Genomic DNA, 26,722 nt, shown 5'->3' with positions numbered 1-26,722 from the left:
TGCTCTCTTTGAATCTCTCTGTGGACAGAGCTGTGGGCTGTGAAACATTTGAGGTCTGACTGGATGCCTGATCCTCAGGGCTTTGTGTGGACTGACAGGACTGCACCGTCAGGTACAAACAGCTGTCAGGCCCCTCTGAGATGTCACCCTGGAGGCTCTAGAAGAGTTGAAATAGACTTTCTCTTTCAGATGGAGACCCACCGGACCTGCTGGACCTCACCTGTTCAGCTCAGACCGGTTTGCTCTCCGGGCCTCAGGGCCACACTGTGACATAGCTGGCATGTTTGGCATCCCAACCTGACCCACTACCACACCCCCAGCCTGATTTTGAGGCATAAGAGGAGCTGCTGTCCCAGCACCTCTTCACTGTCCGCTCAGAGCCAACGACCAGCCGACCAGCAGCCATGACCTCCTTCTCCAGCCGCAGCAGCTACATGTCCTCCCCCATGAGGAGCTCCATTGTGATGGTCCCCTCTGTGTCCCAACGGGTCAGCAGCATAGGGGCCGGCAGTGTGTACGGAGGAGCTGGAGGGTCTGGAGTCCATGTGTCCAAGGCCTCCTTTGTGTCCTCCGCTGGTGCTGGCAGTGGCTTTAACTTGGCTGACGCAGTCGACATGACTGTGAGCGAGAAAGCCACCATGCAGAACCTCAACGACCGCCTGGCCACATACCTGGAGAAGGTGCGCAGTCTGGAGAAGGCCAATGCTGAACTGGAGCTGAAGATCAGACAGTTTCTGGAGAACAGAACCCTGCCAGACGCTCACAACTTCACCAGCTTCAACGTCCGCATCAAAGACCTGCAGGACCAGGTGAGAACAGAAACTTAATAAGCCTTTGTTTTTGAATATTTTGATTGGAGGTATTTGAATTTAAAGTTTTATGATTTTAAATGTAACTCAAGCTTATTTAAGGTTTATAAGGTTTATGAATTCTTCAGTTCTTTAGGAAATCTGACTATTAATGTTTTAAGTTTAACTTTTTCAACTTTTCAGATTGAATTTGCTGCTCGTGGTAACGCTAACCTCATCCTTGCTGTGGACAACGCCAAGCTGGCCACTGACGACTTCAGAGTCAAGTGAGTGTGAGACTTTGTGTCTTTTAACATCATATCACATGTTGAGAAGGCAACATAAAATAATCCGATTCAATCTGTGTTTTTGTGAGCCCCTTCTTCCCAATCATTTCAACAATCAGGTGAGTTTCTTGAACTCTGTCTTGTGTTTTTTTCAGGTATGATAACGAGCTGGCCATGCGTCAATCAGTGGAGGCTGATATTGCTGGGCTGAAGGGGGTCCTGCAAGAGCTGACCCTGAGCCGGTCCGACCTGGAGATGCAACTGCAAGGTCTGAGAGACGAGCTGGCCCAACTGAAGAAGAACCACGAGGAGGTATGACCACTGAGACCAGACAAAAAAAGAAACAGAAATAAAAGGATAAAATAACAGAAGTTTAACCAGTGTCTTCCTGCAGGATCTGCTGGCTCTGCGGGCCCACATGGGAGGTAAGGTGAATGTGGAGGTGGACGCGGCTCCTCAACAAGACCTGTCTGCTGTCTTGGCTGAAATCAGAGACCACTACGAGACCATTGCCAACAAGAATCGCAGAGACCTGGAGTCATGGTTCCAAGCCAAGGTGAGACCACAAAGTCCTATTTTGTACTCTGAATGCGATCACTGCTGCCCCCTACTGTCCAAAACCAGCTCCATCTCAAGTCATACTACAACCACTTTTTGTTTTTTTCAGCTTTATAAGTTTTAGTTTTGAAGTTTTATAGCTTTTTTTTTTTTTTTTGGTCTTTAAGTTAAGCTCTTCCGGGATGTTTAGCAGCTCAATAACATAATTAGCACTTGTGCTTCACAGACAGCTGACCTGAACAAAGACGTGGCTTCTAGCGCTGAGTACTTGCAGACGTCAAAGTCCGAGATCGGGGAGATCAGAAGAACTCTTCAGACTCTGGAGATCAAACTGCAGGCTCAGATCAGCAAGGTAAGAAAACTAATTCTTTCAACCTCATTAAGTCATCTGTTGCTCTCTCTCTGACCTGACTGTCCTCCCTCTTCCTCCTGAACAGAAAGGAGCTCTGGAGGCAAGTCTCGCTGAGACCAGGACCCGCTACGCCAACATGCTGGCAGGTTACCAGAGGCAGGTGGAGGCTCTGGAGGAGCAGCTGGCCCAGCTGAGATCTGACCTGGAGAACCAGAAGATCATGTACGCTGACCTGTTGGACATCAAGACCAGACTGGAGCTGGAGATCGCCCAGTACAGGAGGCTGCTGGATGGAGAGAAGTGAGTGCAGGGAAACGTTCAATGAATTTAGAACATTTTCTCTGCCATTAACTCTTTCACACATGTTGTGTTAAGTGTCCCATACAACACATCTTTGATTAGCATGTTAGCATGCAAACATTATCCTACAATAGAATTAACATTAAACCTACAGCTGAGGCCGATTGATTAGTTGTGAACACCACTAACTGCTCAGGTATTTGGTCATAAAACAAAGTACTGTATAACAATATAAAAATCACAATTTCAGTCTCATCAAGCAGAAAAAAAGAGTAAATATGAAAATAGTCTAAATAAACTGAATTATTTATTTTCTGTCCTGCAGCATCAGCACCACCATCAGTGCCCCCAAGCTGGTGTCTACTGCACAGGAAGAGAGCTCCTCTGAAAAGAAGATCATCATCATCAGAACCAGCAGCAGCACACCAGAATAAAACCAGAAACAGATGCTGTAAACTGAGTCATACATTCTTCAATAAAAATTAAGTCTGACATGGTTTATTTGGTTCATGTATTTTTATTTCACACTTACAGATCAGCTGCTGCCTTGACTGCATTAAAGTGAATCATCTTTGATATCGACTGATAAGGAAACAGTTCACATATTTGTATTTATTTTCTTTAATCACACAATTTTTTATTGCTAAAGTACATTTTGATCAGTTGTTGGGCTTCATCAGGAAAATCAGTTCCAAAGGCAGCCGTGAACAACAACAACATTAACAACAAGCAGCAGAGTTGTGTACCACAAAGCATTATTGGTGGTTTAACGAGGTACGTTAAAGCAAGACAAAGATAGCTCAGAGGCTGAAAAATGAAGCCAGTGCAGAAGTGCCAAAAACTGCAGTTCATCAAATGGCCACTTGAGGCTTGAACAAAGTAAATCCCCAAAGACTCACAACGGCCAACTTTATAGCATAACTAAGCACATTTACAGCCCTTTGTGTTTTTTAAGCCCAAAGTTACGTTGATTGGCATGCAGAAGTCTGGGGACTCCTGGTTGAAATTTTGTGTACTGTGAATAGTTAAGTAAGCAGAATATGAACTGATCATGTAGACATGAAGTTTTGATGTGTTTGTTTTGTTCACTGAGTTTCATGCAGATCTGTCAAACTTCCTAGGAAGAGATCGATTTTAAGCGTTTTTAAAAAATTCAAAATGGCGGAAAATCTATATAACCTGAAGTTATGGGTTCTTGAGGCATGAGGAGAGGCATCTCTGTGCAAAGTTTCATGTCTCTACGACATACAGGGCATGAGATATGCCCATTAAAATTTGTAATTTCAATCAGTTGCTATAGCGCCCCCCTTTAACCAATTGATGTAATATTGCTTCATTCGCATCCTCCCATGACCCTCTACCACTGTGCCAAATTTCACATGGATTTACCAAGTCAGTGAGGAGAAAAACGTGGAACAGACAGACAGACAGACAGACAGACAGACAGACAGACACACACACACACACACACACACACACAGAGTTTTCGTCATTATATAGTAAGATATATAAGAAGATAGCAAAGTGTGTTCAGGTTGCTGTTTCTTCAGTTCATAATGTAATTAAAAAATGGCAGTTAACAGGAACTGTGCAGGTCAAGTTGCAGTCTAGAAGACCAAGAAAACTCGTATTTCATATGATTGGTAGAAAGGCAAATCAAAACCCCCATCTGACTGCAAAAGACCTACAGGAAGATTTATTAGAGTCTGGAGTGGTGATGTTCACCTTTGCAGTGACGCCTGTACAAATAAGACCAGATACTTTGGTGTCCCTCAATCTGTTGTACTGCAGTTGTTCTTATGCCTGTGTCACAACCCTTACAGGGCTGATAGGAGCTTCTTGCTGTTCCCATACAACCCAGTGCTGCTCAGGCTGTGTGACAAGCCTGTAGAGACAGTGGCTCACCCTGCACTCAAAGCCTTCCATTCCAGTCCTGAGGTCTTTGTACATGAGCAAGAGCAAGAGGATTCTTTGAAAATTCCTGTGCTGATAGACTCAAGCCTGACATCTTTGGGGAAACTAGACGTGTCCAAAATCAGCCCTCCAGGTCAGCACTGATAGCCTTGCTGAAGTCTATGTCCTTCTGGCTGCAGTTAAAGACCTTCTCAAGACTCTTTGTTGGTTTTTCCACTTGGGCCTGGTACAGAGCTGGTTGCCCTGCTTGCAACCTCCATCACTATACACAGGCTTATTTAGACTGAAGTCTGCTGCTGGCTCTGGTGGTGGTTATTTTTTTTTGGAGGGGTTTTAAGTTTTGTCGAGACAGCCAACAGAAAGAGAGCCTGGCTCTGTCAAACTTGCTTCATAGCACACCCCTCAGGCGTCCACGCTTAAAGCAACACTTACCTTTCTGGAAATTTTACACTTTTCTTTGTTTAGGTTAAAATGCTATTAATAAGCTGATGGCACACTAAAATGTAAGTGAATTCCACCAGAAATAAAAACTCATAATTATACCATTCTCATATGGTTCTAAGAAAACGACCAGACATTGCAAGAATGCAGTGATTGGTCAGAGTTTTCTCCTGTCCTGTCTGTCCTTCCCTCGGCGGTCTGGGAATTGCACAAACAATTCATGGTGCTGTGATGTGAAGAGGATCTCCCAGTTCTGCTCCCAGGATGTGGAGTTTTTGACTGTGAAATGTCAACCCTTTTCATCTTACTATTGCACTATATATTCTTTCTTATATGTTGCACAAATTGTTTTTAAATGTTTTGTTTCTTTTTGCTTGGGATATAAAGTTCAGTTCAGTTCATAACGCTATATATGACAACACAGCATCCAGTTGCTAATGGCTAATGTTAGCCTACTGTAGTGTAGCCTCTGAAACATTAACGTTATCTTACGTTATCGTTAACGCTACTATCTAACGTTAGCACTGTAACCTTATTCTGAAACCCATCAGTCATCACTGACTCCAGTTGAGTTTTAAAACTCCAGGGTTGCGTTTGATTGTATTGGTTGTAACGTTACACTCGCTCTCCTCTTCCGTATATCTAACGTTTCCTTGCCAACGCCTACATCTATCATAGACATAATGAGGACATAATGGAGGAGGGGGATGGGGCTTTGGAGGGAGGTGACGTTGCAGGAGGAGGGGGAGTAGGCCTTTGGAGGGAGACAGGAGTTGTGGATGTTCAATTTTTTCTAAGTGCTGTGTGAAATGCAAGAAAGGTAAGAGTTGCTTTAAATGCCACAGGCTAAAGTTATCAACTACAGGTGACAACAAAAAAATATAACTGCATATCAATAATGCTGCTAATAATAAACACAAAAATAAACAAGTAAAAGTGGTCATGAGACAAGAAAAGAATAATAAAGAGAATAAATGCACAGAACAAACAAAGGATAAAAAAGAAAACAAAAAAAATTAAAATAATATAATATAAAAACAGAGGAGGGAAAAAATGAAACGATATAAAAACATAAATGAAATTTACAAGCAAAGTGAAATAATAATCATATTTCCTTAGTTCAGGTTTCTATACTATCAGGTGTGACATTCTGGTGGAGCTACTGTCTCTTTTCCCATATTTCCATTTTAAAGTCTTTGAAGGCAGTGGTCCCCAAGATGAGGGTCAGGACCCATAAGAGGTCGCAAGATAGACCTGATGGGACACAGCAGGATGATCGAGTTCAAAAAGAGAGAGAGAGAGAGAGAGAGAGAGAGAGAGAGAGAGAGAGAGAAAACAACAACATTTCTACAACATAAAATTATGTTTTGTGTATTTTTTCAGACATTTCATTTAAGTTTGTTATAAGCACTAGATGATTTTATGTCCCCTGCCCCGATGGACAGGGAGCAGAGATGGTGTTGGTTTTCACTCCACCTCACCTGCTCAGCTAAAAGCTGTTTGCTTTTTGCTGTTTGCACTTCAGGAGATCCCTCCGGCATGTTTGGCATCCCACCTTTGGGGTGATGGGGGGTGGAGGGTTCAGGCATAAAAGGAGTCCACATCCCAGCAGCTCTTCACTCCGCTCAGAGCCAACAAACCAGCTGACCCTCAGCCATGACCTCCTTCTCCAGCCGCAGCAGCTTCATGTCTTCCCCCATGAGGAGCTCCACCATGATGGGCCCTTCCATCTCATCGTCCTCCCGCCGGGTCAGCAGCATGGGGGCTGGCAGTGTGTATGGAGGAGCTGGAGGGTCTGGAGTCCGTATCTCCAAGGCCTCCTTCTCCTCCTCTGCCGGCGGAGCCTTTAACCTGGCCGATGCCACCAATGTGTCCATCAGCGAGAAGGCCACCATGCAGAACCTCAATGACCGCCTCGCCACCTACCTGGACAAGGTGCGCAGCCTGGAGAGTGCCAACGCTGAACTGGAGCTGAAGATCAGACAGTACCTGGAGAGCAGAGCCATGCCTGAAGCTAATAACTTCTCCAGCTACAGCGTCCGCATCCAAGACCTGCAGGACCAGGTGAGAACAGAAAGACAGAAAATGTACAGTTAAGCAGAGAGGAGCAGATTATACAGACTGACTTCTTTGGTTGTATGGTTCTGCTCAACCCTGACTTTAGCCTCTCAGGCAGCACATCCTTACAGGTAGACCTCAACATGTCTTAAATTAAATGTAAAGGGGGTTTGAATTTAGTTTACACTCTACATTAACAGACACAGTACACATGTTGGCTTCCAAGATAACATTTAGTCCACTGAATAAGATAATAAATGTTAACTGAATAAATTCAATGTGACATTTTGTGATTTTTTTTTTTTTTTTAAGAAATTGCACAATTTGTATGGTGGCTGGTTGAGATTTGTCAGTTTGATCATCACATAGATTAAAAATTTAAACATTTGACTGTGTTGATGAATAAATAAATAAATAAAAAATATTTAGTACTCTGACAAACCTGACAGAGTAGATAAGTATAACATTTATGTTAGACTATAATTCAATTTATTTACAGTGCTTTTGGGGCTAACAGTGTAAAAGTCATTCTTTTATTCAATCCTAAAATCTCATTTCTTAAAACAAGTGAAAATAAACTGCCGGTTTAACCTATAAGAAGCACAAATGAACTTCAATTAACCTAATTTATATATATTTTTTTTAAATTGAATCTACTTCAGTAATTTGCCCTTTTCTGTTTTTGTTAGACTATTGACACTTTTCTAAAAATGGGCTAATAGAAGTTCATTTGTAGCAGACACTTAGTGGGAATAAACTTAACTGTAGAAAATAAGACTTTCACAGTCAGACACAAATTACTTATAGACATTTTTTCAGGTTTTACAAACAAACCATAAAGAAATGTTGAGTTTGTAGAAAAGGACAGACAGGTGAACATGTGTAAACATCAGGCAGCTGAACGGGTGTCAAGTAAATATGTACATGTTTGTTCAGTTTTCCTCAGTAAATATGTGTTCAGAATATGGGCAGTAAAGGATGTTTGGATTGCAAAACATATTCATCACTTAAGGGGGGTCAACAAGTGACATCACTTGAGTCTGATGTAACCAGTGAGGCAAAGCTGACTTAGTTTTGTGTACAACAAAAAACAACTACCTTTACATTTGATAAGTGTTTGGTTTATAAAGTATTAGTTTAAGTCATAAAGGCTGCATTTTTTTCCGGTACTTTAAATCGTATAACTTTTTGGGTTTTTAGATGAATAAGTTAAGTAACCTTTTTTTCAGAATTTACTTGTTAATTGGTTTTTGAGTGTTAGAGTTTTTATTTTTTTGAGCTTTTAAAGCTTTAAGTTAAATTTGTGTTGTATTTTTGAGTTAAGTAATGAGTTCTTGGTTGTTTTTTTTAATGGATAAGTTTTTAAATTTTGGGGGTTTCAAAGTTTAAAGACTTGACTTTGTTTTATATCTTAAAAAAAAGAAGCTGAATTAAATCCACTGAAATGTTTTGGCCAAACTGCCATTGTTCACAGAGTTTCTCTCATTCTTCCCTCTCAGATCAAACTCGCTGCTCGTGAAAATGCCGCCTTCATCCTTGCTATTGACAACGCCAAGCTGGCCACTGATGACTTCAAAGTCAAGTGAGTGTGAGACTTTGTTTCTTTTCATGCTCAGACCACACCACAAAATAATTTGATTTGATTTGTTTCTTTGTAAGCATGTTCTTTCCACTCATTCAAACATTCAGGTGAGTTTCTTGAAGTCATTCTAATGGTTTTGCAGGTATGAGAACGAGCTGGCCTTGCGTCAAACAGTGGATGCCGACATTGCTGGGCTGAAGAGAGCTCTGCAAGAGCTGACCCTGAGCCGGAGGGACCTGGAGATACAGGTGGAGGGTCTGAAAGAAGAGCTGATCCATCTGAAGAAGAATCACGAAGAGGTATGACCACTGAAACCAGACAGAAAAAGAAATGATACAATGACAAAAGTTTAACTGGTGTCTTGCTGCAGGATCTGCTGGCTCTGCGGGCCCAGATGGGAGGTCAGGTGAATGTGGAGGTGGATGCCGCTCCTCAGGAGGACCTGTCTGCTGTCATGGCTGGAATCAGAGACCACTACGAGACTGTCGCCAACAAGAATCGCAGAGACCTGGAGGCCTGGTTCCAGGCTAAGGTGAGACCACTAAGTCCTTTTTTGTGCTCTGCTTGTGATCACTGCTGCCCCCTACTGTCCATAACCTGCTCCAACTCCAACTTTTTTTTTAAGTTTTGCATTTTTTTTTAATCTTTATTACCTTCTTATTTTCAATTGTTTCCTATTTAGTTTTTAAGTTTTCACTTTTTTCACAAAACTTTTGTTTTGTTTTATTAATGCTGCTGTTCCGAAATGTTTAGCAAATAACTACATCGTGCTGCTGTCTGCTATCCTCATATTTGATCAATAACATCATTAAGGCCACAGCCTTTTTTAATTAATTAATACTTTTTACAGACAGCTGACCTGAACAAAGAGGTGGCTGCGAGCACTGAGACCCTGCAGACGTCCAAGACTGAGATTGGAGAAATCAGACGAACTCTTCAGACTCTGGAGATTAAACTGCAGGCTCAGATCAGCAAGGTGACAAAACACAAAATTATGCAGATTAATGACATTGGTAGATTTATCCACCTTTTTCTGTCATCTTCAATTATTTTGATAAGTGAGTTGAAAGTGAAGTGTGCTAGCTCTAAAAGCATGGGGGTTATGTTTATCTTATTTTATGGTGCCTGTGAGAAGAGGGATGGGTGAAGGTAGGATCTGATGATCTTAAGCTGCTAGTCGAGTGTTAGTGTAGTACGGTATCTTGACCCCGGTTTATAACTCTGAACCCAAATTTTTGAAGAGGGGCAAAAAACAATGTCCAAAATGAAAGTTGAGCTGGCATCAGGTTGCATTGTCAATGTCGTCTCAACATGCAGTCTTCACTTTTCAAATACTTCAAAACTTCAAATTATTCAAGCTTCATGTCTTGACATGTTTTGTGAATAACTGTCTTGCATCAATGCTTAGGTTGACATCAGACCTTGGCATACTAAATATTCAAGAATTCTTGTGCAAATAACTCTTTGATGTAAAATAATCAACACACACACACACACACACACACATACACACACACAGCTGACCTGACTGTCCCCCCTCTCCCTTCTGAACAGAAAGGAGCTCTGGAAGTGACTCTCGCTGAGACCAGGACCCGCTACGCCAACATGCTGGCAGGTTACCAAAAGCAGGTGGAGGCTCTGGAGGAGCAGCTGGCCCAGCTAAGATCCGACCTGGAGAACCAGAGGGGCATGTATGCTGACCTGTTGGACATCAAGAACAGATTGGAGTTGGAGATCGCAGAGTACAGGAGGCTGCTGGATGGAGAGAGGTGAGTGCAGGGAAAGCATTTACAACAAAATAAGTACAGAGTCTTAAAGGGGAACTAATGTTGTTTTTCAACCTGGGCCCTATTTTCCGATCTACTTTTGTCTAAATGAATGATAGGATGTTCAATATTTGACATTTCTCCAGTACGAAGCTCGGGCTGACCTGCCTGCAGCCCGTGGGCACGTGCTATATTAAATAATAGGGCACTCAGACAGCGTCAAACAACGTCAAAATACGTCCACTAAAAGTGCATTTTTTCCACGCAGATAGGCTTGGATTGTTAGTATAATTATCCAACAACATAACGGAAAGGAGAAATGAACATCTGTGTTTACCTTTAGCTGGATTTGGACATGTTCCTCTGCCTGTTGCTGCTCCCTCTCTCTCCTCATCCACTCTTCAATTTCAATGAGCTCCACCTCCGTGTACATCCATGTACTCTGTGTTCAAATAAATATGGGTGGTCATTAAATTCAAATGGCTCATTCAGATCCAGTTAGTCAAAATCGAGCACGGACGTACGCGGACGCAGAGCTCATTGAAATTGAAGAGCGGACGATATATTGATATACTGAACATCCTATCACTCATTTAGACAAAAGTAGATGGGAAAATAGGGCCCAGGTTGAAAAAAAACATTAGTTCCCCTTTAAGTCAGGCAAGCAGCTCTCCGATACTATACTTGACCTTAGCTAATGTTAACATGCTAACATTATCTAATTAGCAGTAAACATAAAGTACAGCTGAGGCTGATTGGAATGCCATTAGTTCCGCAAGTATTTGGTCATACACCAAGGTTTTAGACGTATTATAATGCCCCCCCTTCCTGAGGGGAACATGACTGTCTAAGCCTCATTTCATCACAATCCATCCAATAGTTGTATTAAAGACACATACAGTATGTAGACAGTTTGAGAGATACATTCTACTTTTTGAATGTCACATATGTATTTTATATTGGGAATAACAATGATCACTATGGTTGTGTGGTTATGTCTTACCCGTCTCTTGTTTTTGCAACAGCACCACCACCAATGTGTGACCACTGTGAACGAAATAGACCCCTGGAAATGTGATCAGCAGCAGCAGTTAGACCAGAATAAGGCCAGAATCTGATGCTGTCAACTGTAAACAGGGTCTGTCTGTGGAGCTTCAATAAAAATGAAGTCTGAGATTGTTTCTATGGCTCATGTGTTTTTATTTTACACTGACAGATCAGCTGCTATACCAGACACACTGCATCATTAACGTAATCTTTTGAATCTGTTCTTAAAACTTCCTTAAATAGGAAAAGAGCTATACATTTAATATGATGGTTGGTTGTATTATTCCTCCATGGCCTTTAATTCTACTTTTTAAAACTTTTCTCTATTCCCTATGGAGTATTTCCCTATTTCTATGTGTTTATATAATTTATGACCACTGTGTTCTTTACATTTTATTTAATTGTTATATTATTGCTGTTTTGTTTTAATCTGCTGTTTTTCTGAAAAGTACTTTAAAACCTTGTTAAGCAAAGTGCTTTATAAATAAATTATATTATTATAAAGTTGAACACAAAATATTCCCATAACTTTCCCATAACACGGGGCTGTACCACAAAGCCAGTTCAATGTAGCCAGGCTCTCTTTGCCTGACCTAGCTCAAAAAACCCAAAAGCCTCAGTCAGACATAACAGTTACCACAAAGGTGGTTATCAACTCAGGTGTTCTTCTTCAGGCTCTGTGTATGTTAATTTCCGCCTTGTTAGACGCTCAAAGGAGCTTTTTAGCTGATTTTAAGCTGAAACTTGAACCAAAAACTGGTCCTGACCAGGTCAGGTCTGCAGCAGAAGTTACCATGGCGATCTAGCCAAGTTAAAAGAGAGCCACCTTGGTAAAACGGAAAAGTCTGGCTGTAGACTCAACATATCTTGCTAACCTACTACTCTTGCTTTGTGGTACAGCCCTGAGAATGTTGGCCAACTCAAAGCCAATTGCACAAGTTACCATCAAGTGTTGCATATACCGAGGTGATGCACTGTTCCTACCATCAATCAATCAATCAATCAATCAATCAATCAATCAATCAATCAATCAATCAATTTTATTTATAAAGCCCAATATCACAAATCACAATTTGCCTCACAGGGCTTTACAGCATACAACTTCCCTCTGTCCTTTGGACCCTCGCAGCGGATAAGGAAAAACTCTCCAAAAAAACCCCCCTTTAGGGGGAAAAAAACGGTGGAAACCTCAGGAAGAGCAACTGAGGAGGGATCCCTCTTCCAGGACGGACAGACGTGCAATAGATGTCGTACAGAACAGATCAGCATAATAAATTAACAGTAATCCGTAGGCTATGACACAATGAGACAGAAAGAGAGAGAGAGAGAGACAGAGGGAGAGAGAGAGAGAGAGAGAGAGAGATGCAGGACAGACGGTAATGACAGTAGCTTACAACAACATTATTGAAAGTAATAATATTATAGTTATAGTTCTGGCTACTGTGGTACAATATGTTGAAAGTATATATTAGTATCTGGCAGTATACATGTGTGACAATACCACTGTTCTGCATTGGCCTGAACCCCTTCAGCCAACTCATCACAAAGAGTGGCTATGGAAACTGGTTCCGAAGTGGAGCAACCATCAGTCACCTCCTGGTGTCAAAGAGAGGGAAGATGATCAGAACCTAGGGGATTGAACTACCAGAAGGCAGCACTGCAGATGTTCAGGACAGCTACAAATACCTTGGGGTCCCGCAGACAAATGGGATCCATGAGGAGGCAGCAAGAAAGTCAGCCACAGCCAAATACTTACACAGAGTAAGACAGGTCCTGAGAAGTTGACTGAAGAACAAGGTCCAAGCCATCAACACTTATGCCCTGCCAGTCATAAGATAACCTGCTGGTATAGTAAGCTGGCCAAAGGAGGAGATAGAGGCCACTGCTATCAAGACAAGGAAGTGTCTCACAATGCATGGGTGTCAGTGTCAGAGCCACTGCCCAGGACGAAACAGCCAAGATCCAGGAATGGCCCAAAGATGAGCTGCTAAGTGAATACCTCAGGCAGTAGAAACCTGAGAATGCAGAAGAGGAGGACGAACCATCATGGAAGGACAAGCGCCTGCACAGCATGTACCACCGAAGATTAAAGAAGTGGCCGAAATCAAGAGATCCCACCAGTGGCTGGAAGAAGCTGGACTGAAAGACAGTATAGAAGCACTAATCATGGCAGCACAAGAACAAACACTTAGTACAAGATCAAAAGACGTGGGGGTCTACCACACCAGATGGGGCTCCAGGTGCAGGTTGTGCAAAGATGCTCCTGAGACATTTCAGCACATAATAGCAGGGTGTAAAATGCAGGCAGTAAGTGGCTGGCATAGTGCAGAGGAACATCTGCACTGAGTATGGGCTGAAAGTCCCAAGGTCAGAATGGAAGACACATCCTAAGATGGTTGAGAATGACGAAGATAAGATCCTGTGGGACTTCCAGATCCAGACTGACAAACAAGTGATGGCTAACCAACTGGACATCGTGTTGATTGACCAACAAAAGAAGAAGGCAGTGATGATAGATGTAGAAATCCCAAACGACAGCAACATCAGGAAGAAGGAGCACGAGAAGCTCAAAAAATACCAAGGGCTGAAAGAAGAGCTAGAAAAGATGTGAGTTGTAAAGGCAACAATGGTGCCAGTAGTAATCGGAGCACTCAGGGCTGTGACCCCCAAACTGGGGGAGTGGCTTCAGCAAATTCCAGGTACAACATCTGAAGTCTCTGTCCAGAAGAGTGCAGCTAAGATATATAGCTATATATAGATCTATAAAGGGCAGGGCCCCTACCTCAGATATATACATATTATATGCCATACCAAGCGCTTCAAAGTAGCTTGGTCTGTGGCCATCAGTGTCTAATACTGACACACAATGTAAATCCATCGCCTTTAATGATGTAGTATAAAGAGCAAGACAGTTCAATAAGGGTAGGCGTTGAGTTAAAGATAGTTAAAGATCTATATTGTATGAGGTACTGCTTGTTCATTGATCTACCACACTTGCTCCTACACAGCTCCAGCCTCTTGCCCAAATATGCAGTGCTTCTCAAAGTCAAGGAAGGATCCTTAAACAGCTGAATTTCCAGGAGGGTACTTCATCAAATCCTGCTGAAAGACTGCTCCAATGTCGAAGATCCTTTGGATTCTACAAAGGACAGAGTCCATACCTTAGAGAATTTTCAAAGATGCATATGTGTGTCCTCAGCGGGCATGAAGGGCCTCTTCACGCACAACTGGGCACTCGCTGGCCTGTTTGAATATGTGTTGACCGAATGCTCGGAAGGACTCTTGGCTAACCTCAGTAGGACCTGACTTGGAAGGACCCATCCTACCAAAAAAGCATTCTTGACTTTGAGAAGCACTTATGGTCACGTCTGACTCCAAAAAAACAAAAAAAAAAACAAGATGGAGACGGTCTCTCTCTCTCTCTCTCTCTCTCTCTCAAACCAAACTCTGATCAAGTGTTAACACTAAGCAATGCTGAAAAATATAAACCAAGATTATGTTACTGCGTTGCCTATTTCTCACCTAAAATGTTTTCAGAAACATGTAAATAAAAGTATACAAAGTATCACTCTTATTTACCTTTGTCAGCATATGAAATGTGGATTGTTTGGGGTGTCAGGGTGTGATTGACATGGCTGAGTAATCAAAGATGTGACACTGTGAGCTTGCGCAGGTGTCAAGGGTGGGATTTAACTGTTTAAATAATGATTTTGGATGGAGGGAAACTGATGGAATGCAGATTGCAAACACCACTGATGTTTTTCAGGGTACAGAGTTCAGTAAGGGTCAGAAGACATTTTTATTATTTATTAATCAATACAGATGTTTTCTTTTTAATTTGCAGTGAGAAAATAATAAAAATGTTTTTCCAGGATAAATGGACATCTTTAGTATTAAACAATTATAGACACAGTTTTGATCTTAAACACATGCACTCAAACACTGAAGGAACATTTGTCAGATTTATGTTTTTATTTTCATGATGTTTTTATGAACAAATGTTAAACAGCATCAGTACAACACAGCTGTGCCTTGGGATGACTGCAGAAGTGTCCCCCAGAGCTGTCACCTGTGAACTGTCTCCAATATTGTTTCTGTGAAGTTTGCAGTACATACAACTGGCTTTACAACAGCAGCAATCCATGTATAACCCCACCAGCGCAGGACCTCCACATCTTGCGTTTTCAGCTGCAAGATCGTCTGAAACCAGCCATGTGAACAGCTGATGCAATATTTGGTTTGCACATCTGAATGATTTCTGGAAAACTCATCTGCATGCTTATCATCCTCACCACCTTACAACAGTTTGTCGTAACCAACTTGAGTGGACAACTGCTCACTGTCAATGGCGTCTGGCACTGTGAAGAAGAGTTCCTTTCACAGGTGATTGTCGGTTTACACTGTAATACCTCTTCAAACAATATAGTCGAGTACAACATCAACTTTAACTATGACCTACATAATAGACACGTGACTGTATTTCCACTGTTCCAACAATATAAGTATCTATACTGTCTATATGATTACATGTTAATAAGGGCCAAGGGAATCAAGGTGTGGCATTGTTTGTTTTAGAACGGTAGGTGCAGTAAAGTCAGTAGTGAGCTAACAAAACCAGTATGTCATTCTGTCTCATTTCACTTTGGACCTGAGTCTCAGTACTTGTTTTAAAACTTACTTTCAGATATGGTTCTTAGAACTGCTGCCATAAGACTTATTCGAAAACATCTGAGAATTTTGGGGTTACGAAATGTGGAGGAGAATACAGGTAAGATGAAAAACACTTCTCTGTTTAATATGATATTATGTGTGAGACATGTGAATGTAATGGGTACATTTTAATGTTTGACCACTATTTGCAGGGCATAATTTCAGTAGTCGAATGTACATTTACTCAAATACTGGTCTTAAATTCAAGGTACTTGTACTTTAGTTTTATATTTCATCTTATTTTCACCATGAAAAGTTGACTCTTTAGAGATTTATGATGATCTCATTGAATTTGATGTACTGCTGTAAATTAAACCATTCAACAGTATATGAGTTTAAATTAGAACAAATGCAACATAGACATTAATAGAGTTGTAATATTAATCCAAAGAATCACATATAATCACACTTACAGTAAAATTTCACTGCACAGTGAGTACTTTGACTTTTGATGCTTTAAGTACATTTTGTTTATAACATTAATATTTATACTCATGTAAGCTTCTGAATGCAGGACTTTTACCTGTAGTTGTTGTCCTCTTTGTACCACTGCATATTGAAGATAAGTAGCTACAAACAAAGACAGACAAAGCAGAAAGCGTTCTCTTTCTTTATAAGCCTCAGCCTATTAACAATATTAATTAATGCATTAGTTAATTAATTTACTGCTTACCATCCCTTGCAGCAGCGGTAACTACAGATAGATCAGTCATGCATGCTCTGGCTCCTGAACATTGCGACATTGACATTTTAAACAAAGGACAGACCATCAATGATTTCATAGAAGATAAAATAAAAGAGCTTGGTTCAGTGGTGAGTATCAAAGACATCATGTCATTTAAGTTTTACTAATTACAAATCTCTGTGTAACATTGTGATAGTTGAGATTCTTGAGATGTGCATTTTCAAAATAAAATGTTAACTGTTTATTTATTCATTCATTCAGGAAAGTGAAGAACCATTTTGTGTGGCAAATCTAGACAGTGTGTTTAAGAAGCACCTCAGGTGGCTTACTGAATTACCTCGAGTCAAGCCTTTCTATGCAGTGAAGTGCAACAACACAGCAGCAGTTCTGAGGATGATGAGTGCTCTGGACACTGGTTTCGACTGTGCTAGCAAGGTACTGATAAAGTATTTCAAAGATAATCTAGGTCTGTGTGGTTCTTTGTGTTTTGTGCTTTTTTCTCAATCTTTGTTACTGACAAAGGTTGTTTCCCTCTCAGTTTGCTCATTTGAAACATGTTTTGGTCAAACACAGGGTGAGATCCAGCTGGCCCTGTCCCTCGGAGTGACACCTGACAAAATCATTTACGCACACACAGCCAAACCACTGTCGCACATCAAATATGCCTGTGCTCATGGAGTAGATATGATGACTTTTGATAGTGAGGATGAACTCCTAAAAATTTCTCTGTGTCACGCCAAAGCCAAGTAAGTGAACAACCACTAATATTTCTGCTTCTGTGATTATTGTAAAGTCGTGTAAAGTATTGATTAATTCTTTTGAATCACTTTCCAGACTTGTGCTCCGCATTGCAGTGGATGACTCTAAATCACTGATAAGACTTAGCTCAAAGTTTGGAGCCAGACTTGTGTCGGTTGGTAAGCTGCTGGAACGTGCTAGAGAGCTGGGCTTAGAGGTCATTGGGGTCAGCTTTCATGTAGGCAGCGGGTGCACTGAAAGTTTGGCGTTCAAGCAGGCCATAGCAGATGCCCGACATGTCTTTGACATAGCGGTAAGTCATCATCATAGCAATAGAACATCACAAAACCACAGCACATTTACATGTTTAGAGATAAAGGTTAACCATTGATCAGGCTTGTTGTGATGATTTGCAATTGTGATGTAAATTATCTCAACAAAGCAGTGATAGCCAGACTAAATCTGTGTGAGCAAAGCAAAACTGTATAACTTACCTTCCTTCATTATCAAGACAAAGGAAGGCACTGCTTCAGCACAGGGGCCCTTCAGATCAGACTGTGCTCATACTTTATAGCTTGTACAAATGTGTGTATTTATGTGAGTGTGAAGCAGGGCCTTACTACAAGAGTGCTAGTGTTGTCTCTGGCCTTGTGGAGCCATAGCGCCCACCCCAGGCACTATTGCTGTTGTTTAGCACTTTTTATAGAGTTAGCGCTGTTAGTTGTTAGCCACCAGCACAGTTGAGAACCTCTTTCCATTGTGGAGTTTGGCCCTGGCAAACTTCTTTGCAGCTCCTGAGTAGGCCTGTTGCTACGTTGGAGGAAGCCCATTGTTTGCTTATGGTCTGGGTTTAGTCAGGGGGAATAAGATCCTGTCTCCAGTCATAGTTGTCCCTGGTTCTCTTTGTATGGCTTTTTGGAAATGTAATGACTTCACTCTGCTGCAAAGGCCTCTAGCTATGTGTTCATCTGGTGGTGTGCAGCAAATAGTGCAGTGTGCAAAGTCTAGGAGTGTAGTCTTCCCGAGGATTAACGTTTCCTACAGGTCAGCCACAACATGAAATGTCTGTCTTGTCATTTTCAAAAACCTCCATCACTCCCACGATGCAAATATGTCGGGGAATGCATGATCAGAATGATCTTGCATTCCAGTCTTTGCGTTGTTCTTTTGATATTGGCAAATCTCTTCTCATAGTTCTTAACTCTTTCTCCGAGGTTAATAATGAAACCTGCACGGCAGCTAACAGCAGAACTACATGAACTGGTTTCAGGAAACCATGAAATTGATGTGTTCCAGCACGCTTCCTAATTTAGCCCAAAACCTGTTCCTCTGTTTGCGATGTTCCTCCACATGGCCCATTACAGCTTTAGTATCAGCATTGGCTACATTGTTGTTCTGTCCTAGGTTGTGGAGCATTTTCGTCAGATAGTACTTTTGTCCTTGCACCACTCACAGCCAGACTGTAGAACTCCACAGACTTACTAAATCATTAAAATATATGGGTCCCATTGGGAGCTTGTTATAAACACTTTTCTACACCACTCAGACCAGAAGTCCAAACTTCAGGCTGTTCTCATGCACTGTTCATAAGTAAACCTACAAAAAGTAATGCACCAGAATTTGTATAGCCCATGTAATTGGGAAGACTGCCATCTTGTGAGCCATGTGCTGATGGGAGTAAAGAAGAAAGTGGTATGAAGAGAAAATGTCTGTGTAAAGAGGCAGGTTGGAGTGGTGGATGGGTCAAACAAACACAGGACTTTGCCCCTGGAGACCAGTGTTCATGTCCTGTGTTAATCAAGTGAACTTTGAGTTAAATAAAGTATGTTGCCACCAGGTTTCTTTAACCTAACCTACTTAACTTTACGTAACTTCATGTTAAGTACATAATGTGATGCTACCATTCAGTAGGCACTAATTTGTTAGATATCATATAAATCATTGTATGTGCATTTTCATAAAATATATCAACCTGTTGTATGAGTATATGTGTTGTATTATGTTGTTTTCCTATAAACCCTTTATAAATGGTGCCTTATTAAAAAGTAGAGCTGATGTTTTTCAGAATTTGTTGGGCTTCCGGATGACTCTGTTGGATATTGGTGGAGGGTTCCCTGGGAGAGATGACCTTCAAGTAAAATTTGAAGAGGTAAAACAAAAGATAGTATGAGCACTGCTTGTTCATTGTTGTGCAGCACTTCATCATTCTTATGACACAAATAATTACTTATACTATTTTCTAATCAAGTGCCCTGGTTTCCCTCAAGGGCCCTTCTAGGAAACCTTTGTCCATCAAATCTTTAGTGCTTCTTTGATATCTTTGTTATCAAGGTTTTTCTACCTCAAGCAAGCATGACAACATTTTATGCAGTGTTGGAGATATTTCATCAAACTATGTCACTTGGTTTTCATTCAGACTTCCTAATTACATGGCTCATACTTCACAGAAACACATGCAGAACCCTTTCTTTTTTGCCTGTAATGTCAGTGATACTGGTTACTGTATTAAAGTCTCAGCAAAATGTCTGTAATATGAATAGAGGTGATATGTGTTGATATGTGTGAAATAACCAATTGTTTTTCTCCCTCCTAGTTTCCCGAAGTCATTAATGGAGCATTGGATGAATTCTTCCCACCTGACAGTGGGGTGCAGATTATTGCAGAACCAGGCCGATACTATGTGGAATCAGCCTTCACACTGGCAGCCAATGTCATTGCCAAAAGAGTAATCTTAGATGATACGGATGAACGTACGTTTGTATAGCATCAGATGCTATATATACCTATATATCTTGATAGTATAGTCATGTGTTAATACTAGATTCTAGTATTAACACATGACTATACTATCAAGATTCATGTTGCAGACAACTGTGCTCAGCCTTTGGGTGAGCACAATCCTGACTAGCAGGGTTGTAGTTCCTCACTTTATGCAGAACCCCATGGATGTATGTGAAGGAGGGCTAGAGAGACCAAAGATAAAAAGGATAATTTCCATCATAATTTTATCATTATTTTTAACATCTTTGCAAAAATACTGCATAGTTCCCATTTTAGTGACTTTCAATATTTTGCATGTTTTATTTCCCTAGACGCTGAGGAAAACAGGCCTGACCAAATGATGATGTACTACATTAATGATGGGGTGTACGGCTCCCTGAATTGCCTTATCAATGATGCTGCTCACACCAAGGTGGAACCATACATTCAAAGGGTAAATATCATTCCTATCACCAGATAAGGACATCAACATTGGACAACTCTGCAAAACACCAGATTACATTCCGTAACAAAGTTTTTTATGTTCAATGTCAGCAGTTAAAATTGATAGCTTTTCCTGAGCATGGTAACTACTGAATGGTTCAATTCAATTCAATCAATTCAATTTTATTTATAAAGCCCAATATCACAAATCACAATTTGCCTCACAGGGCTTTACAGCATACGACATCCCTCTGTCCTTATGACCCTCGCAGTGGATAAGGAAAAACTCCCCAAAAAAACCCCTTTAACGGGGAAAAAAAACGGTTAAAGTTTAAGATAGGGGTTATTACAAAAAATCTATGTTTAAAATGTGGTTAGGGTTAGGCAACTAACATACTTGTGTGGAGAGAGGCTGTGGCTCAGGAGGTAGAGCAGTTGTCTGCTAATGATAAGGTTCAGTCTACATGTCGATGGGTCCTTGAGCGAGACACTGAACCCTAAATTGGTCCCTATGAGCACTGGCGTTAAGTTTGAATCTCATGTTCATTAACAATAACAGATTTTCCAGCATATTGTAACTTTAGGTTGGTGACAGAAAGCATTCACACTGTGACCTCCACAAGCTTACTGTACACCTAAAGACAGTCCTGCTTTGGTACTTAACGTTGGCCTTGGATATAAAACTTGTGGTGTAAAATTGTTGGATGTTACTGCTTGGACTACAACCTGAAACAACCCGATATCAGGTGTGCATGAATACAGTAACTGAGAAGTGTTTGTCTAAAGGGGCCCTCTGCAAAATTCAGAGTGCATGAGTTGTCTGGTCAAAGTTCTCAACATGGAGGTGCCTCAGCTGGCAGCTAGCAGCTAACAGTGCTAGCTCCAGAAACAGCAATAAATGATGGCAACAGTGGTGACAAAGCTAACAGTGTTCACAAGGGGGGAACTGGAGGGTGGGTGCTACATTTCCACGTCAACACTGTCCCAATGCCAGTGGTAACGACCATATGAGCTCATTGCAAATAAGTGGCGATGAATAAGCCAGTAAGACATGCACATACACTGGACCAACTTACTACAACAAAACACAGAGAAGCTTGGATTACAGCACACACAGAGGTAGCATGACTACATTTTTTGCTCAGGATGCTATTGCTTCACTATATTTTTCATAGCAAATACAGATGCTCATTGTAAGCTTAAACAGTCATTGCTAATATTAAAGACCAATCAATCAGTTGATTGTGATTAAAAAACAAAAACAAAAAACAAAAACAAAACATGAAACCTTGACATTTTTCATATTCTCTGACAGCAATGTGTAGCCTTTAAAACATCCAAAGATGTGGAGGCCTAGATATATGAAACACGCTGAATATAACTGAATAATGCTTTGCTTTCCTGGCTTTATTTTACAATGTTGCCATCTTGCTTTTCTTCCAAACCCCAAGATGGCAGCCTTCTCATTAAACACTCATATTACACCCTGTTTGCTAATGCTAGTCATTGAAACATGCTTTCAAAATGCACCATTCTACTGATGTAAAGGGAGATCACACGTTAATTATATCTCAGATCTTTATTTGATCAATTAAATTTTACATGTTCGATCAAATTCTAAACCAATTAACTGTCGATTACTTGTTATCATTCCAAATAGCAAATAGTAGTTTACTGCTATATTAATGCTCTAAATGTCCCATGCAGAACGTTTAAAATAAGATGCTTAACAGGCTATCACTTACCATCTGGCTTGAGGAAACTGTAAAACAAGATGTCATGTGAAGACATGGGATTGAAAAGGATAAACTGCGAAAATACATGATAACCAGTGTTATGTGGATTTCATATTTGATTCTGCAGGCTGTTGAGAGGAGCGAGCAAAGACACCGGTCTGTTATCTGGGGTCCAACCTGCGACAGCACTGACAAAGTAACTGACAGCTGCTGGATTCCTGAGCTGCATGTGGGCGACTGGCTTCTCATCGACAATATGGGCGCTTACTCTGTTACTTTATCCACTGACTTCAATGGCTTTGAAAAATCACACATTTACCCTGTAATGACAGCTGAGACATGGCACGCCTTATGCCAGGTTCAGACCTCGCATTTTTGTCTGTGCAGGCAGTCAGTATGTCAGATGAGGCAATTGTGGAGTCATAAAATTGTGCCATGACTTGGCCGACAGACATGACAGACTATACGTTGGTCCACGACCAGTCATCCCTGGTCATCATTCACAATGCGTGTGATATCATTGGATTATTCCTGTCCTATTTTTATTACCATTAAGATTATTATTTAAGTCACTATGCCTATTCATGTGCCAGTCGAAATTTTATTATAATAACCTAAAAAGTGCCACCAGATGGCAGGAGCATCACATTAACATTTGAAGTACTGCATGCAAACGACACATGTCACAGAATCTTTCACAACAAGTTCCTGCAAACGTTTCACAATAAAAGCCTTTTTAGAAAATGAAGGTATTTTCTCAACCGAAATTATAAGGAGCTTTCTATTTTAAAGGGATACAGGAAGTGCTAAGTTTGAAATGACAGTGCGATGCATTAACTTAAACAGGGCCAACGGGAGTGGATTAAAAGTAAAAATTGAAAAACAGAGGGAATGAGAAATAAAGGCCTGTGTCTGGAAATAAAGGCCCATTTCTAATGTAGCGGGGTTCACGGAAAACTGATACCCTCTGCAAATTCTTCTTCTAACCGCTTCATCCTCTTTGAGGGTTGCGTGGGGGCTGGAGCCTATCCCAGCTGACCCTCTGCAAATTCCATTATGAAGAAATAACATTGTTTGCCAGCTTGATGCTAATGGTAATACTAAGGTCACGTCATCATTTTTCTCCCCATTTGACTCTGTGTGTAACATCCCGCGAGGAAATGTCAATAAGTGGGTGTTGTTACAATATGCAGATCACTGTGTTTTGATTGGTCAAAGTGACAGCTGTGAGGGAGATGTAATGGAAGACAAACAGAAAATCAAACATGCAAGACTTTCAGTTGGAATGTCACGAGGCATCCCAGGCATGATGTCGCTTGTTGTGTACTATGACACACTACACAAGATGAACCAATGGATTATCATGTATGACACTTATTTTCATTAACAATCCAAACTGACACCATACGTCGCTGCGTCGGGCTATAATCGGGCTGATGTTGTGTGGTCTGAACCCGGCATTAAACCTTTCTCACACCTGTAACATCCATTAATGATCTGGTAACACTTTTATTGGACAATGGCTCAATATGGATGTGAGCAAACATAGACATTTAACATGTGTAATCGACTGGTTGGTTTCTATCGACAGACATATTATAAATATTTTGTCATGTTAATTAATTTCACTGCACCTGTAAGCCATGGTAGTATAGGCCTACTTTTCTTACAATTTAAAATGACATTTTTGTTATAATGTAGTCACACAGCAGATATAACATAGGCATAGATTTGGGTAATCAGGGTCAGGGTGCTGCAAAAATGTCACTACCAATATTTTAACGTTATCACACAATCTTGTCATTTTAAGTCCTCATAGGGTTATGTAAAGGTTTGAGCTGTACAAATTTGCCAGGTTTGTGTTGTTTCCTGTACTACTATTTCAGGCTGTGACCAGTGCCCCTGTCATATGTATACCAGTATGAAGTGATGCACCAAAATTAGGGGGGCACGGTGGTGTAGTGGTTGGCACTGTCGCCTCACAGTAAGGGGGTTCCTGGTTTGAACACAGGCAGGATGGAGGGGCGGAGTTTGCATGTTCTCCCTGTGTCAACTTTACGTTAAGTAATGTCATTCTAGGACACTAGTTCCCAAGATATCACACAAACTGTTGTACGAGGACACATACTTTAATGACAATAAAAAGGCAAAAATATGGGGGACACCTGACATGGGGAACAAGCAACTTTGAGGTTTTACAAAGGATTGTGGGTAGCTGCAAGCAGCAGTAATGTCTGTATTGTGAATTTGAGCTGTTAGCATTTGTAGATTAAACAATTCTAACTTCACCACTAAAAATAACTGGTCTTTGTTTTATTCAAAGTCCAAGCATGTGTTAGATGATCTGTTAATTTAACATCACCCAACCTATTTATTGTATTATTAAATGCCTCCATGGAGCAACTTGGACATTATTTATTAGACTGGCCTAAATTAACAGCTTGTCCAACCAATTAGCTTGTAAATGTCAGACATGAATTCATCACAAGTTGATTGAATAATGAAAATGAGTAAAGTTTGAGGTGGTTGAATGGCGATAAAAAAAAAATAAAAATAAAATAATAACAATAAAAATAATAAACTTTATTTGTATAGCACTTTTCAAAACACAGTTACAAAGTGCTTTACACAAAGAGGACAGAAGCACAGAATCTCAAGCTGAAAACAGTTTACAGCAGAAAACTGGTTTAAACAGAGGTGCACAGACATATTTTTACAACTTATTTTATTGTAACATTTATTTTGAAAATCTATGATATTGTGATTTTGAATATTAAATGTAGTGATACATCATCATCTTTATCCTCAATTACTGTAGTACAAAATAAGTAAACAAAATTATCTGTTTTTATAAAAATAAAATCTGCTGCGTGTGTGTGTGTGCTGTTTTTACCTCCACCAAGAAAGCTTGTTCAGCGTCTGATTCCTACATACTAGGCATTATTTCGTGTTAGACGTACCAGGCTTTCAACTAACTGCAATCTAAACACATCTGTGGCAATGATGAAGTATAAAGCGAAGAGTAAGGGATGAAGGATGCGTCAAACAAATACAGGACTACAGCTGCCCATAACCGTTCAATGCGGAAAAATAGGTCGGAGCCTTTACACTCTAATGTTCAACTAAAAGGTGAAACTCATCTCACAGGTCATTACAAATTTTACACCCCCTCTGACCCCTGTCAAAGACTTTTTATCTTCCACTTATTAACCACAAAGTTCCAAATAGCACATCTATGATCATTTATTTGGCTCTTTTCCAATCTCCTTTTTAGATATAGACATTTAAAGTTGACAATGCCTACAACCAAAAACTTTTTCCATCAGCACGTTATCGCTTTCTGCAGCCCTTATTTTGTTGAACACATATACCAGTCAGCCAAAACATTAGGACCACTGACAGGTGAAATAAGTAACATTCATCATCTCATCATGTTACAATGCAATGTTCTGCTGGGAAACTTAGGGTCCTAGCATTCACGTGGATGCCACTTGACACCACCCACCCAAACACCACTGCGGACCAAGCAAATCCCCTAATGGCAACATCACTCCCCAATGGCAGTAGCCCCCCCAGCAGGACAATGTGTCATTCAGCATTGCAAAAACTGCTCAGGAATGGCCAAAGGAACATGACAAAGAGCTTAAGGCCTTGATCTGGCCTCCAAATTCCCCAGATCCAAATCCAATCGAGCATCCCTGGAACATGCTGATACGTCATTTCGCAACCCACAGGATTCAAAGGATCTGCTGTGAAGACCCTGGTGCCAGACACCACGGGGCATCCCCAGACTTCCTGTGTCCATACCTTGACATGTCAGAGCCATGTCCAATCCATAGAGGCCCCACTGTGGATAGGCGGTAAATCTGGGGTATTGGCACGTCCCACAGATGCTCAGTCGAATTGAGAATTGGGGAATTTGGAGGCCAGGTCAATACCTTAAGCTCTTTGTCAGGTTCCTTGGGCCATTCCTCAGCAGTTTTTGCGGTGTGGCATGGTGCATTGTTCTGCTGGGGGGAGTGTTGTTGCCATGAGGGGGTTTGCTTGGTCTGCAACGGTGTTTGGGTGAGTGGAGCAGGTCAAGTAACATCCACATATATGCCAGGACCCAAGGTTTCCCAGGAGAGCACTGCATTGTAACAAGATAAATGTTATTCATTTCACCTGTCAGTGGTTTTAAGGTTTTGGCTGATCGGTGTATGTGTTTGTGTTAATACCACGAGCTGTATATCCTGAATTTATATTTACCACGCTGTAAATCCTTTCCACAACCGTGCATGTTGCATATTTACGCTTAACACTTAATTGCTTTCATTTTTACCATTTCAGTTCCAACAATATTTTTCACTGATCTTAAGAGGAAGCCACATTGCATTTCACTGTACTGTTTGTATATGTGACAAAAAAAAAGTTTGAATTCTTGACCATCTTGATGAAAATATGCTGACGTTTACTATAGGTTAATACACTGATTCATTCATTCTCTTTCTAAAACTGCTTGTCCTGTTGGGGGTTGCAGGGGGCTGGAGCCCATCCCAGCCGACATTGGGCGATAG

General features: G+C 40.9%; 3 protein-coding genes across 3 annotated transcripts; all 3 read left to right on the top strand.

Annotated features, from left to right (window-relative positions):
• The first annotated feature begins 349 nt into the window (after positions 1-349).
• LOC126405599 (keratin, type I cytoskeletal 13-like) lies at positions 350-2,784 on the top strand. Its single transcript, XM_050069403.1, has 7 exons — positions 350-809; positions 993-1,075; positions 1,231-1,387; positions 1,470-1,631; positions 1,860-1,985; positions 2,071-2,285; positions 2,611-2,784. The coding sequence occupies exons 1-7, from the start codon at positions 405-407 to the stop codon at positions 2,717-2,719; spliced, it is 1,257 nt and encodes a 418-aa protein (XP_049925360.1). The 5' UTR covers positions 350-404; the 3' UTR covers positions 2,720-2,784.
• A 3,453-nt stretch (positions 2,785-6,237) lies between these two features.
• LOC126405601 (keratin, type I cytoskeletal 13-like) lies at positions 6,238-11,227 on the top strand. The gene is made up of 7 exons (XM_050069405.1): positions 6,238-6,704; positions 8,198-8,280; positions 8,423-8,579; positions 8,651-8,812; positions 9,131-9,256; positions 9,835-10,049; positions 11,072-11,227. The coding sequence occupies exons 1-7, from the start codon at positions 6,297-6,299 to the stop codon at positions 11,088-11,090; spliced, it is 1,170 nt and encodes a 389-aa protein (XP_049925362.1). The 5' UTR covers positions 6,238-6,296; the 3' UTR covers positions 11,091-11,227.
• A 5,276-nt stretch (positions 11,228-16,503) lies between these two features.
• LOC126405531 (ornithine decarboxylase-like) lies at positions 16,504-26,722 on the top strand. The gene is made up of 9 exons (XM_050069297.1): positions 16,504-16,616; positions 16,750-16,923; positions 17,062-17,234; positions 17,323-17,539; positions 19,292-19,375; positions 19,820-19,976; positions 20,319-20,440; positions 22,294-22,556; positions 26,686-26,722. The coding sequence occupies exons 1-9, from the start codon at positions 16,515-16,517 to the stop codon at positions 26,720-26,722; spliced, it is 1,329 nt and encodes a 442-aa protein (XP_049925254.1). The 5' UTR covers positions 16,504-16,514.

Source organism: Epinephelus moara, chromosome 18 (assembly GCF_006386435.1).
Source record: "Epinephelus moara isolate mb chromosome 18, YSFRI_EMoa_1.0, whole genome shotgun sequence".
NCBI lineage: Eukaryota > Metazoa > Chordata > Actinopteri > Perciformes > Serranidae > Epinephelus > Epinephelus moara.
This window is presented reverse-complemented; position numbering and strand designations above follow the sequence as displayed.

Coding starts and splice junctions, on each gene's coding strand:
- LOC126405599 (XM_050069403.1), top strand. CDS start 405: ATGACCTCCTTCTCCAGCCGCAGCAGCTACATGTCCTCCCCCATGAGG. Junction 1,632..1,859: donor AGTCATGGTTCCAAGCCAAG/GTGAGACCACAA, acceptor TGTGCTTCACAG/ACAGCTGACCTGAACAAAGA. Junction 2,286..2,610: donor AGGCTGCTGGATGGAGAGAA/GTGAGTGCAGGG, acceptor TCTGTCCTGCAG/CATCAGCACCACCATCAGTG.
- LOC126405601 (XM_050069405.1), top strand. CDS start 6,297: ATGACCTCCTTCTCCAGCCGCAGCAGCTTCATGTCTTCCCCCATGAGG. Junction 8,281..8,422: donor ACTGATGACTTCAAAGTCAA/GTGAGTGTGAGA, acceptor ATGGTTTTGCAG/GTATGAGAACGAGCTGGCCT. Junction 9,257..9,834: donor TGCAGGCTCAGATCAGCAAG/GTGACAAAACAC, acceptor CCTTCTGAACAG/AAAGGAGCTCTGGAAGTGAC.
- LOC126405531 (XM_050069297.1), top strand. CDS start 16,515: ATGCATGCTCTGGCTCCTGAACATTGCGACATTGACATTTTAAACAAA. Junction 17,235..17,322: donor CTGTGTCACGCCAAAGCCAA/GTAAGTGAACAA, acceptor ATCACTTTCCAG/ACTTGTGCTCCGCATTGCAG. Junction 22,557..26,685: donor CATTTTTGTCTGTGCAGGCA/GTCAGTATGTCA, acceptor TGGGGGTTGCAG/GGGGCTGGAGCCCATCCCAG.